Source organism: Lolium perenne, chromosome 1 (genome assembly GCF_019359855.2).
Source record: "Lolium perenne isolate Kyuss_39 chromosome 1, Kyuss_2.0, whole genome shotgun sequence".
NCBI lineage: Eukaryota > Viridiplantae > Streptophyta > Magnoliopsida > Poales > Poaceae > Lolium > Lolium perenne.
In genome coordinates this window covers 47,223,091-47,239,616 of record NC_067244.2, presented here as the reverse complement: position 1 = coordinate 47,239,616, position 16,526 = coordinate 47,223,091, and the positions used below count along the sequence as shown (strand labels likewise).

The following is a 16,526-nucleotide window of genomic DNA, read 5'->3' as shown; positions in this document are numbered from 1 at the left end:
AAAGACGCATATTGTCGCGCACCCATCGATCTCCTACCTCTGGCCAACGCATAGCGAGACAACTCGTCGTGGTCTATCTAGCGTGTCGGCGTTAATGCACGTCACCGCCCCCTCGCCTGCCTCCGGCGTATAAATTAGGGTGCTCGCTCATCATCTCACACACAACCGTAGCGACACAGTTCCAGAAACCCTAGCCGCCACTCAGCTTTCTCCACACGCGCTCCATGACGGGTTCAACTGGCTGCCGACGAGGTCGCATAGGCTCTTATAGGTTGCTATTGCTACAGCTACGACAACGTGTTAGTGATGGAAACTTTTTTAACTTGTTGTATTGATGCTACTATAGTAAAATCTATGTTATACAAGGATTGGATGGAACCACGGGTTGTTTTCGGACCCTTAACAAATTGCACTTAACAAGATGAAGAGATTCTTGAGGCAGCCAACCATGGTGGGCTATTAGTCGTAGTCGTACATCACGAGCGCACTGTGCACGGTAGATGGCGTCTCCGGTGTCGTCGCGGCAGTGGTTCAAAACACACTACCTGTACCTGCCCGGCCGAACCAAGCGTCGGCCGCCCACCAAACAGTCCCGACCTAACTCTAACGAACCATGTGCCAAATTTAGAATAGTCAACGCGTTTACTACTGGTTAGCCTGACAAGCTTCGACCCTGACTCGGAACGGCGTGCCAAACCGAAAGCGAGTCGTCAAGCCATGCCATGGCACTAGTATAAACAGCCACGACCGCGCGCAGAGGCCGCCAGAAACCCAAACCACCTCCACAACACATGGAGAACTACGAGCGGCTCGAAAAGCTCGGCGAGGGCGCCGCCGGCGTCGTCTACAAGGCCCGGGACCGCCGCACCGGCGCCATCGTCGCCCTCAAGCGCCTCCGCCCCGCCGGCCGCGACGACGGCCAGCTCTCGGAGGACCTCGGCCGCGAGGTGAGCTGCCTCATGGCGTGCCGCGGCCACCCGAGCCTCGTCGAGATACGGGCCGCCGGACGCGATGCCTCCAACGCGTTCCTCGTGATGGAGTACGTCGGCCCGAGCCTGGCACAGGTCATGCGGAAGCGCGCCGGCCTCGGCCGGGGACCGTTCACCGAGGCCGACGCGCGCCGGCTCATGCGGCAGCTCCTCGACGGCGCCGCGGCCATGCACGGCCTCGGCGTCATGCACCGCGACCTCAAGCCGGACAACGTCCTCGTTGACGCGCACGGCAACCTCAAGATCTGCGACTTCGGCCTGTCGCGCTTCGCCGCCCCCACGGGAGCCGCGCCCTACACGGCGTCGATGGTCACGCGGTGGTACCGCGCGCCGGAGCTCCTGCTGGGCTCGAGGGAGTACGACGCGGGGGTGGACACGTGGGCGCTCGGGTGCATCATGGCCGAGCTCCTCGCCGGCGCGCCGCTGTTTCCCGGGAGGACGGAGATGGACCAGCTCAACTTGGTGTTCGACACGGTCGGCACGGGAGACATGACGAACTGGCCTTCCTTCGTGCGTCTCCCACGCGCCGGCTCGCCGCTCTGCCACCAGAGCAGGCCGCCAAGCCGGCTCCGGGAGATGTTCCCCGCATTGTCGTCCGCCGGACTCGACGTCCTCACCGGGCTGCTGGCCTGCAGGCCGGACAGGAGGCTCACCGCCGCGGACGCGCTCCGGCGTCCCTGGTTCACGGACGCCGAGTCAGCTGACCAAGCACGTAACGCATGCGGCGCCCGATTCAGCGAGCGTGTCGGCGGCGTTGCTGATGCAATCGTTGTATAGAAAACTATACAGTAGGCGTTGCAAGATCGATCGTAGCCTGGTCGTACAAGTTAATCATCCAAGATTCGTTGTAACTGAGAGTGTATTGGTTTCGTGGCGGCTTCGTGTCCATGTTGGACCAATTTTATTCATTGATTCATCATACTCTTCTCAGACAAGTTGCTTTGAGGTTGGTGGGATAGCTGGTCAAGTGCCACGATTCGCTTCGGCTCTTGCTGATTCCTTTTACTACCATTTTATGTGTTCTTTCCAAGCAATCACGACAATCGTCTTTGTACTATAAAATAAACAAACCAACATTAGCAAACCTTTGAGGGCCTGAATTAATTATTAGAGCACCTCTAAGGGATCCCCTAAATATGGATTCTTAAAAATGCATATAAGAGGCACCAAAAAAATCTTTTACGGTTTCGTGTGTGCTCTCGCCAGATAGATCACCAAAATAGAAACCGTAAAACTCATCTGCAGGATATGTTCGGCGGGAACCCGTACGAAACCGTTGATCCGAATTTTTCATCATTTTCAGCGAATATGACAATGGCTAGACAATATATGCAATAATCAATACAACATCCGTTATAAATAAGGCCGATAAATTTAGTCAAAATTCAAAGTTTACAAATTTTGACCAAATATTCAAGAAAAATATAAACATCTATAACATAAAAGAAATATATTATGAAAATAAATTTCGTGATGAATCTTATTTGATATCGCAAATTTTCATACTTCCTACGATCCATATTAGTTGATTCTAGTATAAGATGTATCTAGATGTATTTTAGTTCTAGATACATCCATATTAATGACAATTAATATGAATCGGATAAAGCATTTTATTATGTAATGTTGGTCAAATTTAGAGGATATTAACTTTTAACTAAATTTATGCGTCTTATTTATTGAAACAGAGAGAGTAGTTTTCAAATCCAATTGTTGCAATTAAAATAGATCAAAATATGGGCAATGTTCAGCAAAACTGGTCTTCAGTGGAGCTTCATTTTCCTCAACCTCCCCTTGTCACCATGCTCAAGCAAGCCCCAACAGTGTTGAAGTGCAAATGGCTTCTTATGTGACCTGGAAGCCATCGTATCCTCATATCTTCCGGTTGAAACTTTATCCTACATACACAACAATTCATTAGTGAGCAAAAGATTCCTACGAACTACATCACAAGTAATTCAAACAAATTAAGGTCCACAAATGTACTCACATAATCATGAACGGTTTATCTCCGCTAGGAGCCTAGGAGGTGTCTTTCTCACCTGCTCCAAACATGCACTTCAACTGCTAAAATTTAATTTGGTCATATCCCTACGATATTGGGGAGAAACAAGGGCTAGAAAATTGTTCAACACACTTGGCAAGCGTGTCGGCGGCGTTGCTGATGCAATCTTGTATAGAAAACTGTAGAACACAACAGGCAAAGCAAGATCGACCGTAGCCTGGTCGTAGAAGCAATCATTCAAGAATTCGTTGTAATTGGGAGTGTACTGGTTTGGTGCCCATGTTGGACCAATTTAATTGATTGATTGATACTCTTCTTGTCATTGCTTTGAGGCTGGTAGGATAGCTGGTGAAGTGGCACGATTTCATTGCGGCTCTCGCTGATTCTTCCAAGCAATCACGACAAGCGTCTTGTACTATAAACAAAGCAACAGTAGCAAAGCTTCGAGTGACTGAATTAATTAGTGTTAGGAAAGTACTCCACGTCCGTAGAAAGTGTAATACTTGCATCACATCAGACCGAACGCGACAAAGACTGATGCACGAAATTGCAAGCGACACAGAAGTAGCAGTTAATTGTTGTCCCGAGCCTTTGCACGACGACGACGACAAATTGACAGAAACTTATATGCAGCTGGCTGCTCAGCCTGGTGGATCCATCGGGACAACGGCCACGTAGGTCTCATGTTCTGGCTTCATACAAAGATCGACTGCTCACCGACAAACTGGCGATCAGCGATAGGGCGATAGGCCGATAGCCCATGTGCTGCACGAGCTTAACAAAAACATCCCCACGAGGCCACGACCACATCGCACACTAATCTAGAAGAGCACATTGAACATCGCACAAGTTAACAAAATGTATATATGCATCAATCGAATGATGCGCCGACGGCAGGACTCAGCTATACGGATCACTTCCCAAAAGATGAACCAGTGGTTATAAGAGCAAGAACAATGTGTAGCCGACACCCAGCGATAATAATTTACAACATCATTTATAGTCAATTTATAACTAGTATGTATAATAGTAAGCTTTAAAAGTAGTACTTTTACAATACACGGTCCATCTTTTAGTATCGTATAGTGTCTAGGAGCACGTACTACAACTGGCTATTGTATAAGAGTCCACTTTCATTCTCTTTCCTAGTCTCTCTCTTTCTAAGCAGACATATAATATTTTAGCCTTTATAGCCAGCTGACTGAAGCTTATTGTACTTGCTCTAAGCGATGATAGCTTTAAAGCGAGTGCGGGAGACGTTTGGCGAGAGTCTACTAGATCAGATGTATGCTCCTGTTTTGTATAAGGGTGATTCAGTGATGCTCTTCATAATTTGCTCGTGGATTGTTATTTGTGTTTTTCAGGAATAAGGATGGCATGTTTCTTCATTCATCCATGGTCAGGTTTGTAAATATTAAGTGGTGACTTTAGGTTACGCGATGTATGTTTTTGTTAATTTTTTATTGAATAAAATCTAAATAAAAATCTTATATGTCATTTGATGGAGAGTTTGGAACTTCTAAAAAAAATTAAAAAAGTTTCAAATATTCATAGCGAAAGATACGGATGAAGCCTAGTGATCAGGGGGATACGTGTCGAGGGTACTCCTCGGCAATGCCCTCCGATTGGGGCTTAGGGTTGATGGAATCCTGTAAGCTGACACGAGACATCGGTTCACAGACAAGCGGGGAGAGCGATTTACCCAGGTTCGGGGCCCTCGATGAGGTAAAACCCTTACATCCTGCCTGTCTGATCTTGATTATGAAGATATTGGCTTACAATGGGGTGCCGAAGAATTCGGCTAAGATCTCGTCGAGAGGCTAAATGCTACGGCGACCTAGCTCTAGACTTTTGGTGGCTAAGATTGCTATGGTTGATTGTGTCCCTCGGCAGCCCCTCTTCTGGCTTTTATATAGGAGGCCAGGTCTCAAGAGGTCTAACCGAGTACGACTAGATTTACAGTAGTACTAGATCCAAACTTTTCTTGTTCGGCTCCTTCCTTGTCTTGCCTGCCAAGGTATCTTCTGGTGCGCCATCCAAGTGGTCCGCCTTGCCTTCAAGTGCCTTCATGGGCCTCCAACTAGATTATACAGGATAGGGCAATGTCGGTTACCCGAAGGTTAATGCCCACGTCAGTAGCCCCCGAGTGTCTAGCCGAAAATAATTCGGGTAGAGACTAAAGCATGCCTCCTTTTATTGTTCTCCTCTTCGATTGCTCTTGTCCATCTTGAATCATCATCATCCTCTTCTGTCGGGTGCGCGTCCAGCGCTCCCGATGGGAGTAGCCTCCGAGTCTAGGTACGGATGCTTGCAATCCGTGCGTAGACTCAAGTTGTACCACTCGAACGTTTTGTTCTACCGAAGTTTTTCTGCAAGTCTTCATAGGTCATCCGATATATTTTCCGCACGCAAGGGATAATGAGTAACGTGCCCAACTTTTGTTGGTTAACTACCGATGGCAAAACAACGTTACCCTACACAGAATCAAGTCACCGGGCGTGATCCTGGAGTGCAAAAAAGTTCTGTCGGGTGCGCGTCCAGCGCTCCCGATGGGAGTAGCCCCCGAGTCTGGGCACGGGTGCTTGCAACCGGGTGCAGACTCGAGCTGAGCAATCATCTTTTTCTTCAGTCTTTTTTTTTCTTCGAGTCCTCATTCTGTCGGGTGCGCGCCTAGCGCTCCCGATGGGAGTAGCCCCTGAGTCTAAGTGCGGATGCTCGCAATCCGTGCATAGACTCAAGTTCAGCATCCGATACCTTTTTCATTCCTTCGAATGCTTCGAGCATTCCTCACGACGTCATTGATGACGTTTACTGACTTCTCGATTTTGACTGACAAGACGCGACCCGCTGGGCCCATTTTTTCTCTTTCTGGCCCTACTTTTAAGCAATATCCGTCCTTCTCGTACAGTTACCAAGGCGCCTCCTCGATTTCCACGATTACCAAAGGAAAAAGGTCCCCTCAATGAACTGGCAGCAATAACACGTGTCCACGCAGTCCTCGAGTTCTCCCTCTCTTAAAATCTTCAAAGGACGAAAATCTTTAATCTTCTCCCATTTTTCACCGTAGCATCTTCATGTCCTTCTTCTTCCTCTTTCTTTCGCAACCGCTGCGCCGCCACCAACGCTTTCCAGATCTTCTCTGGATCTTGCAATGGTGAAGAAGAAGAACCTTGCCGCTGCCGCCAGCTCCACGAGCGGTGGCGCCGCCGCCAAGGCCTCCTCAAATCTCCCAAAGAGGGGCGCTCCAAATGTTCCTCCCCCAGCTCCGGCGCCACCAGCACCGCCAAGCTCAATAGCCAAACCCGGAGATTGGCTAGCATCCTCCATCACGAAGCGTGATGAGAAGAGGGCCCAAAGCCTCGGGTTAATCTCGTCCGACGAGGGAAACGTGATTCTTCCAGGTGCGATTTCTCGGCCCAATCCCCCTGCTGGTTTTACCGTGATGTTCCTGTCGTTCTTGTATCGGGGTCTCTCGCTTCCTGTCCACGAATTCCTTCATCATCTTCTGCGGACTTCCGAAATCCAACTGTGGCAACTCACCCCTAACTCAATCCTTCACGTTGCTGTGTTCATCACCCTCTGTGAGGCGTTCTTGGGCATTGAGCCTAACTTTGGGTTGTGGAAAAAGATCTTCTTTGTAAAGAGATACAACAGTATTAACGGATATTTTGTCATTGGAGGAGTGGGGTTTGTTGTCCGTTCAGAGGTTAACTATTTCAGTTTCCCAATGAGAGAATCCGTGCAAGGATGGAGACTGAAATGGTTTTATGTCAAGGATTCCTCAACAACCGACTCCCAACTTCCTTGCTTTGCCGACGTCCTTGAAGCCAAACCTAAACATTCTTGGAAGAACATTCTCTCTCCCGACGAAAGGACATCAGTCGACGAATTATTTGCCAAATTCCTTCGGATTAAAGAAGCCGATGGTCAAACTATGATCGGCACAGAGGTGGCAGCGGTGTTCTTGAAACGTCGAGTCCAACCAGTCATGGCCAGAGTTCGTCCAATGTGGTTGTATTCGGGTCCAAAAGATGAAACTAGGATAAATATTGCTGAACTATCGGAAAAGAAGCTGCTTGATGAAGTTCGTCGCCTTACTCTCTTTAGTCAGGAATACTCGATCCCATTGATATCTTCTTATTCTCCTCTTGATGCTGATCATCCACCGTCAGAGGTAATTTTCCTTCTCATACTCTTATTACTCTGTTCCATTAGTCGACATAATTACTATTATCCTTATTTGTTCTTTTCTTCGACAGATCCCCATAGTTTCTGGAAACCTGCATGATTCGCCAGATGATACTTCTGAAGGAAGAGGCTCCTCAGTCCCTGTTGATTTTCATACTGCCGAATATACAGGCCCAGAGAGCGAACACGATGATCCAATAGATTCTGAAGCTGTCCACACCGATCTTCCTTCCTCAGCCAATGATGCTTGCGACACAGAGGGATCAGTGCGTGATGATGACACTGATCGTGATGCCTTTGTTAATGCAGCTATGGAGGAGACCAGAGCTTCACCCATGAAAAGATCAACCGACGGCTTTGCCGATGAAGACGATCTCTTCGATATGTAAGCGCCTTCTTCCCTGAATTCATATTTTGTCTTTTATTTCTCGCATTTCTTTCATAACTCTTGTCAGCCATTTCCTTTCACAGCGACGAAGGTTTCATTGAACCTCCATCTAAGAAAGCCAGATCTGGCGCTGCTCCGCCGGACGCCGCGGCTTCTGAAGCTTCGGCTCTTAAGGCAGCCCCCGCGGCCCAGGTATCGACTGCTTCCTCCCTTTCTAGGGGGAAAGATGTTCCTGCAACTGCTGCTGCCACGGCCCCTCCTTCAGAAAAACCTGTAAGCCTTTTTCGATTACAACACGAATTTCCTTGAATGTGCCTTGTTTAATGATTCTTTGTCAAACATATATGTTTCCCCTTTCTTTAAGGACCTGCGTGGCGTTATATCTTATTTGGAGGCCTTCGCCTCCCAATTTACTTCCCTGGAGGTAGACAAGGTTCGGCTGCAAAAGGAAGTTAAATCTTCTTCCTCAAAGTTGGACGGCGCAGTCAAGATAGCTGCCGCAGCTCGCCAAGAGGTCGACTCCTTGAAGGAGGAACTGGGTAAATTGAAGGAGAAACTGAAAGAAGAGGAGGCGTCTAGGCTGGCCGCCGAGGCTCGGGCAACTGAAAAAGATGAACTCCTTCGCCAGTCTTCCTTGGCTCTGCTTGGTAATCTCTTTTATACTTCTTTGTCGATTATTGCACTTATGAATTCGATCTTTTGTCAGTGATCTTTTCCATTTCATTCTCTTGCAGAAGCCGCCAACATCCCTGCCAATGCCTTGGACAAAATTCCAAACAACTCTCCGGCAAACGGTGTGTCGATGACTCTCGCCTCCCACCAGCTTACACGGGAGCTTCTTGAAAAGGGAAAAGGTGCCATGGCGCGGATGCACTCGATGATCTTCCCCAAGATCAATCAAGACAAAACTCTGGGGTAGTTGATCGACGCCTTCGCGGTTGACAACAAGGAGGTTATCGTCAAACGCACTTCGCGTACCTATGGTGCCCTCCTTGCCTTCCAACTTGTGATGGGTCATGGCTTCAAGGCCGATATCGAAGAAATGTCTAAGGAGCTGCCAAAAGAGAAAGATGGGCGGTTCGTTGATTTAAGCATCTTCAAGACATCAGCTCTTAAGTGTGCACGCCAGCTCCTCGAGCTGGTTTCATCAAGGAAGACATCGGCTGGCCCCAATTTATCAACTCAGACCCAAGCCCTTTGATTTTTGTAACAAACTTTTCTTTGAGCTGATGTGAAACAATGTTCTGTCGGATAACTTCTGCTTGTAATAAACTTCGTGCTAGCAATGTTGCTAGCACACCCTTCTTATGATATTTTCACCTGCATTCTCCCGATGGGAGTTCCTTCTGATGTTGATGTGAATCGATATATCATGCCTTTGACGCTTTTCCTTGCAGGTGTTCCTAGTGCCTGCATTTGTTGACGATTCTTCGGGTGCTCTTTCTGAAGATGATCGAGTCCAACGTATGAAGGATCGGATCGCGCAATTGGAAAAGGATCTGCGCAGCACCTATGCCTTGGCTGCTATTATCAAGAAGAAGGGAGAAATTGCAGCCGATGTAGAGCGCTATGCTCTTACTGAACTGCATAAGGCCACTGAAAGTTTAAACTGTAAGTTCCCTGGTCCTTGTGTTCATTACTCTTTTGTCAAAAACGTATTGCCTGATCTTCCGTTGATTCCTTTGCTAGTCATAGCTTTGAACCGTGCGGAAGAGAACAAGCGGATTCACGAGCGTGTACACGCATTGACCCAGCTGTCATCAGCCGAAGAAATTTTCTGGAGGGAACACTCGAAGGCTTCGGCTGTCGCACAATTTCAAGATCGGGTCTAGCAGGTCCACCATTTCTTCGACAAGTGCTAGAAAGCCATGAGGGTAATTTGGAGGACGATGTTTCCCTTGAACGCGATCCCTCCTACGCTGCTGACTCTGATGTCTGAATTTGGAAATACCAAGAAGATTCGAGACTTGGTGCGAGCTCAGGTTTTTGCAGGGGCCAGATTTACACTTGCCCTTGTCCTTGCACGTTATCCTTCAGCGAATCTATTGACTATCGCCAATGCAGTTGGTGATTTGGAGACGCTGTACCCGAACGTATTGTTGCATGCCAATATTATTGTCGACAAGCTTGAAAAGGATTCAAAGGTACCTGAAGAAAGAGAGACTCTACAAGGGTGATTCAGGGTTAATTTTGTTTTGTAAATATGTATTTTGGCTACTTCATCCAAGTGTTTGGATTGCGAAGTCGAGACTTTTTGTTCGGTAGATATATGTATATGTACTTTTACCGTGTCAATGCCGTTGGCAAATTTTGAAGGAGCAAATCTTAATTGCCCGTTTAGACGTATGTGTATTCGTTGGTTAGCAAATTATTTGAGTGATCAGCTCATGTTGCAGGTCTTGCTAAACCCGTTGTATGTGCAACTTTGCTTTCAACCGATGTATGTTTTGACAGGAGCTCCCGAGTATATCGGGTGCAATAACTCTGGCAATGGGCCCGTTGTTCTTTGATATTTCCATCAGTAAAACATCGAACGTGGGTTGTGTTTATATGTATTTCTGAACTCTTGCTATTTACGGCACTCGTAGAGGCATCTATAGCAGAGGGAAGAGTTAATGTCCTTGTTTATTTTGCATCGTGTAGCACTCGTAGAGGCTTTTTCGGAGCACGATCTTTTGCCGCGCACTATGTTGCACCGTCGTTCGCCGGGGGGGGGGGGTGCGTAAGCAGGGTTTACGATGATGCGGTTTAGGTGCTCCGATTTACTGCAATGATTTTCAAGGAATCAAAACTTAAGTTCTCATTAATAATAGAAACACGGGACTAAAGGGCGAAAAAGGGAGAGCCCTGCTTGAAAAGAAAGGGAAAACTAAACACTAGTAAATTGCTTAGGCAAGGAAGGGGTTCTTCTCATCTTCTGGCTTGTTCACCATGCTAGTGGTTATCTAAGCGTCGTTGATTTCACCAGGGGTCTGGTCAGCGATTGTCAGTGTCTTGCCGTCTCCTATGTCTTCTGTGCCATCAGCTGCCGAAGCTTTTGCTGCCGAAGCTTTTGCTGTAGAGGTTTGTGCTGCCGAAGCTTCTATAGCAAGGTCGGCTGGCTTCTTCTTCGCTCCTCTGACGCGTTCTTCTTCCTTATTATCGCGTGATGACGACTTGGAGGGAAGGTCAGTAATTTCCTGCTTCAGTCCAAACTTTGCAGCAATCCTCTGACAGTCGCGATCACAATTGTCTGAGCGTGAGAAACTTCCATAGACTGTGATGTTTGTCCCATTGTTCCCGGGCATTTTTAGCTTGAGGTATGCGTAGTGCGGTACAGCCATGAACTTGGCATAAGCTGGTCTTCCGAGTATAGCATGATACTGCGATTCCCAGTTCACGACTTCGAACTCGATCTTCTCCTTCCTGAAGTTGTCGGGTTTGCCAAAGACGACGTTCAGGTAAACTTTGCCAAGAGAGTACGCCGGTGAAGTGGGGAGAATCCCATGAAAATAGGTGTCCGTTTCTTCGAGAATTCTCATGGTGATCCCCATACTTTTTATTGTGTCGACGAATATCAGATTTAGTCCACTTCCACCATCCATGAAGACTTTGCTCATCTTGAACCCCCCGACCTACGCCTCGACTACTAAGGCAGCGTGTCCTGGTTTTGGTATGGTCATCGGGTGATCTGCTCGGCTGAACGTAATGTTCTGAGACGACCACTCGACATATTCAGGGATGTTCGCCATGATACTTTCTGCCAGATTGATTTCTTGAGTGAGGTTCTTCATTTCTCTTCTTGAGACACCTGTCCTATGGATCATGCTCATCTGCCCACGTGGTGGTGGAAACGCCTCGTTGGGTTGATGAGGTTGAGCCTGCTGGACTTGATGCTGCGGTGGAGGTGGTGGTGGTGGTGGAGGCTGTGGCTGCTGCTGGATGAGTTTCTGCATGTCAATGAACTGCCTACAGTCTCTGAGCAAGTGGCTTGACTTCGTTTTGTTCTCCTTAGAATCAACGTACGAGTGTAAGTAACAGGGAGCGTTGATCTGCTCAGCGTAGGGTAGTTCGGGAGTCCTCTGTGGTCGTGGTTTGTAATTGCCACGGTTCCCAGAGTTGTTCCGATTACCGTCATGCCGATCGTCTCGCCTGTCGTCATACCGATCGTCCTGCCGATCAGAGTATCCTGCGGCTACTGATACGTCTCCGACGTATCGATAATTTCTTATGTTCCATGCCACATTATTGATGATATCTACATGTTTTATGCATACTTTACATCATATTTATGCATTTTCTGGAACTAACCTATTAATAAGATGCCGAAGAGCCAGTTGCTGTTTTCTACTGTTTTTGGTTTCAGAAATCCTAGTAAGGAAATATTCTCGGAATTGGATGAAATCAACGCCCAGGGGCCTATTTTCACACGAAGCTTCCAGAAGACCAAAGAGTCAACGAAGTGGGGCCACGAGGTGGCCAGGAGGTAGGGCGGCACGGCCCAGGTCTTGGCCGCGCCGGCCTGTCTCCTGGGCCCCTCGTGACGCCCCTTGACCTGCCCTTCCGCCTACAAATAGCCATCATCGCGAAACCCCCAGTACCGAGAGCCACGATACAGAAAACCTTCCAGAGATGCCGCCGCCGCCAATCCCATCTCGGGGGATTCAGGAGATCGCCTCCGGCACCCTGCCGGAGAGGGGATTCATCTCCCGGAGGACTCTACACCGCCATGGTCGCCTCCGGAGTGATGAGTGAGTAGTTCACCCCTGGACTATGGGTCCATAGCAGTACCTAGATGGTTGTCTTCTCCTCATTGTGCTTAATTGTCGGGTCTTGTGAGCTGCCTAACATGATCAAGATCATCTATCTGTAATGCTATATGTTGTGTTTGTTGGGATCCGATGAATAGAGAATACCATGTTATGTTGATTATCAATTTATATCTATGTGTTGTTTATGATCTTGCATGCTCTCCGTTATTAGTAGAGGCTCTGGCCAAGTTTTTGCTAGTAACTCCAAGAGGGAGTATTTATGCTCGATAGTGGGTTCATGTCTCCGTGAATCTGGGGGAGTGACAGAAACCTCTAAGGTTATGGATGTGCTGTTGCCACTAGGGATAAAACATTGATGCTATGTCCGAGGATGTAGTTATTGATTACATTACGCGCAATACTTAATGCAATTGTCTGTTGTTTTCAACTTAATACTGGAAGGGGTTCGGATGATAACCTGAAGGTGGACTTTTTAGGCATAGATGCATGCTGGATAGCGGTCTATGTACTTTGTCGTAATGCCCAATTAAATCTCACAATACTCATCATAATATGTATGTGCATGGTCATGCCCTCTCTATTTGTCAATTGCCCAACTGTAATTTGTTCACCCAACATGCTATTTATCTTATGGGAGAGACACCTCTAGTGAACTGTGGACCCCGGTCCATTCTTTTACATCGAATACAATCTATTGCAATACTTGTTCTACTGTTCTCTGCAAACAATCATCATCCACACTATACATCTAATCCTTTGTTACAACAAGCCGGTGAGATTGACAACCTCACTGTTTCGTTGGGGCAAAGTACTTGGTTTGTGTTGTGCAGGTTCCACGTTGGCGCCGGAATCCCTGGTGTTGCGCCGCACTACATCTCGCCTCCATCAACCTTCAACGTGCTTCTTGGCTCCTACTGGTTCGATTAAACCTTGGTTTCATACTGAGGGAAAACTTGCCGCTCTACGCATCACACCTTCCTCTTGGGGTTCCCAACGGACGCGTGCTGTACGCGTATCAGCTACCAGGTTACTGTCGTCATAGTTGCGGTTCTTCCTCTTCTTGTGGTGATCCCTTCGTCCACCCGAGTCGTGCTTCGGCTGGTCGTCGTCTTCGTCGTCACTGCGCTGTCGTGGTTTTCGTACGTTGTCCTCGCCATCAGCCCAGCTGTTGGCGATTTCCATTAACTTGGTTATAGTTTTCGGATTTTTGCGCCCGAGTTCCTCTATGTAGCTTTCACGTCGGATGCCATTGCTGAAGGCGTCGATTGCTCTGTCGACAGATACATCTTCGGCAGCGTTTAGGAGCTTGGTGAATCTCCCGATGTATGCGCGCATCGATTCCTTCTGCTTTTGCTGGCAATGCCGTAACTCCTCAATCCCGACGGGCCTTTTGTATGTTGCTTGGAAATTGGCCACGAAAGCATCTACTAGGTTGTCCCATGATTTGATGGAGCCCTTCGGCAGACCTCTTAACCAGGCTCGCGCTGAATCCTTTAGGTAAAACTCCAAGCACTGCATTGCTGCTATCTGATTCCCTTTGTGCAAGATCACAGTCTGCAAATAGTCGTCTATCCAGGACCTTGGCTCCTGCTGCCCATCGTATTTGGCAGCGTCAGTATGGGTGGGTTTGAACTTTCTAGGTGGCATCGCCTCACGGATTTTGTAGCTTAAACAATCGGCTCCCCTTAGCTCGCCGTCGTCCTCCTGACTCTCATCCGAGGAATCACTGTCATATTCCTCCCTAGCGGCGCATCGTCGCCTTGCTTTGTCGATTCTGCTCTGGGTGATTTCATCTCGAGCGTCTCTCGCATGATGCTTCGAGCCGCTAGCCTGCAACGTGGTCTTTTCCTTCCGCGTGACCAGAGTGTCTCCCAATATTGTGAGACTTTCTAGGGCACCTCGACGAGCTTGAGCCATGGAACCCTCATGGCGCTGATTGATGAGGTACGCGGCGAGGTTGGCGGTCGCTCCCGCGACGGTTTTTGGTCGTGGCATGCCCGCGGTGTCCGTGGTCATAAAGGACTTGGTCAGATTCGACGTTATTTGTCTGGAGTCATCTTCCGAGAGCCTGGATAATCTTGATCGGTGCTTGCCTGCCCCTTGAGTGCTTCGAGAGGCGCTTCCTTGCAAGCCTCTCCGTCGTTCACTCGATCGGTCTGCCACGGATAAGTGTTTCTCGAGGGTGGCTTGCACTTTTGATAGGCGCTCCAGATTTTTCTCTAATATGGAGCGATAAGCGTTGAGGATTCCAACCGAAGTTCCTGCAGGGAGCGGTGTGTTGTTAAGCACGGCTGCCCTGGCTGCTTCCCACTCTTCCTCCGCGATGGTGTAATCGCTGTTGTTGTTGCTGGCGCTGTTTTCAAAACTTGCTCGCCTGCTGGAGCGGGGGGTGCAATCTCCGTCTCCCCTATTTCTTGTGTTTCCCGTATTATTGGCAACATAAACCTGGTGGTGTGCCGTTGTTCGGGTGGCGCCTTTGATCATGCTGTCGACGCTGTCCTCTCCCGAAGAGTACTGGGCATTGCAGATGAACGGTGTGTCGCTTGATCCTAGCCCGTGCCTGGTATCGCAGTTCAAGCAGTAGTATGAGGTCATCTCCGAAGAGGTGGGATTGTCGGATCCAACCGACATGGAAGACGTCGAACGAGGAGTCGATGGCGCGGGTGAGTTCGTGGAGCCTGTCAGGCCAGCCGAAAGGTCGACTGATGACGACACGCCTGGTCCTGATGACCTGGAGGCGAGTGGTTCCAGTAATCGAAGGACTCCTTCCGAATTGACGTTGTAGTGGACGCTGCCGAAGGTCATCTCCATGTTTTCTTGTAGATCAGAAAAGGTCGAGCGAGACGAATCGCTGTGCGGGGTGAATTCGTAGGAGCCGAAGCGAATCGGGCTTCCCAGACTTGGCGATGACGGTGTCGATGAAGCTGCTGATGACATGACTGGTTCTGCCGATGACCGATCTTGTGCCGACAGGGTTCCCACAGACGGCGCCAATTGTCGAGGGTACTCCTCGGCAATGCCCTCCGATTGGGGCTTAGGGTTGATAGAATCCTATAAGCTGACACGAGACATCGGTTCACAGACAAGCGGAGAGAGCGATTTACCCAGGTTCGGGGCCCTCGATGAGGTAAAACCCTTACGTCCTGCCTGTCTGATCTTGATTATGAAGATATTGGGTTACAATGGGGTGCCGAAGAATTCGGCTAAGATCTCGTCGAGAGGCTAAGTGCTACGGCGACCTAGCTCTAGACTTTTGGTGGCTAAGATTGCTATGGTGTCAACACCCGGATTTTTAAGTCCACATGCCTATTATGTCATTCATCGCAATCCCAGGAATATTGTTGTTGCGAGGCATAATAGTTAAGTATCACAGTCATCATTCATTACAAACCATATTGTCTTACAACTTGAATCACATGATCCATATTGCACAAATAGTTGATCTATTGATCAACGAACAAACACAAGTTCATAGCGGAAGCGTAAAGATAAATGGACTCTCTAGTCCACAGGCCAACGCTTGACGTCGGAAGACTCCTAGTTGTCGTAGGCGTCCTGCTGGTCATCTCCTTGGTAGTTCTGTTCGTCTTCATACTCTGGCCATTTGAATAGCCAGGGACAAAGCCGTGAGTACTTTAAGTACTCGCAAACTAATACTAGTGTAAGTGCTAACAATTCTAGTAAGGGGTGCCAAGCTCTAGTTTATTTGCATAAAGCCAATTTTAGTTCACAAATATTTGAGAAGAGACTTATTCAAGTGCTAACTAACTCAAGTGGGAACATTAGTGTCATTCCCATAACTCAAGTTGTGATTCAAAAACAAGTCACCACTTCACCATTCACTTCACCAACATTTTCAAGAATCTGAGACTGGAAACTGTATGGCCTTTCCAACCATCCGTAACCGTGGACACGGCTATTCGAATAGGTTTACACTCTGCAGAGGTTGCACACTTGTGCCACAACATTTGATTTCATCCGTCGGGATTACCCCGAATCATCGTAACACGGTACGCGGAACATCAACCATAACCTTTCACTTACAAAACCTAGTTTGAGCACCTCTCCCCATGAGCTTGGCCTCCCAGTGAAGACCAACTGTCAACCTGGGAACTGCACAGGGCTTGGCCGTACAATTCACCTCAATTCACATCATTTCTCAACAACGGAGGCAGCCTCGGCATAACCCCTATGATGTGTGTTCA

At 48.3% G+C, this 16,526-nt stretch overlaps 1 protein-coding gene across 1 annotated transcript; it reads left to right on the top strand.

Annotated features, from left to right (window-relative positions):
• Positions 1-741: 741 nt before the first annotated feature.
• On the top strand, positions 742-1,908 carry LOC127348762 (putative cyclin-dependent kinase F-2). Its single transcript, XM_051374676.2, has one exon. It carries the CDS (start codon positions 792-794, stop codon positions 1,764-1,766), a length of 975 nt encoding a protein of 324 aa, XP_051230636.1. The 5' UTR covers positions 742-791; the 3' UTR covers positions 1,767-1,908.
• Positions 1,909-16,526: the final 14,618 nt, after the last annotated feature.

Bases quoted from the DNA above. Each gene is read 5' to 3' on its own strand.
- LOC127348762 (XM_051374676.2), top strand. From the start codon at position 792: ATGGAGAACTACGAGCGGCTCGAAAAGCTCGGCGAGGGCGCCGCCGGC.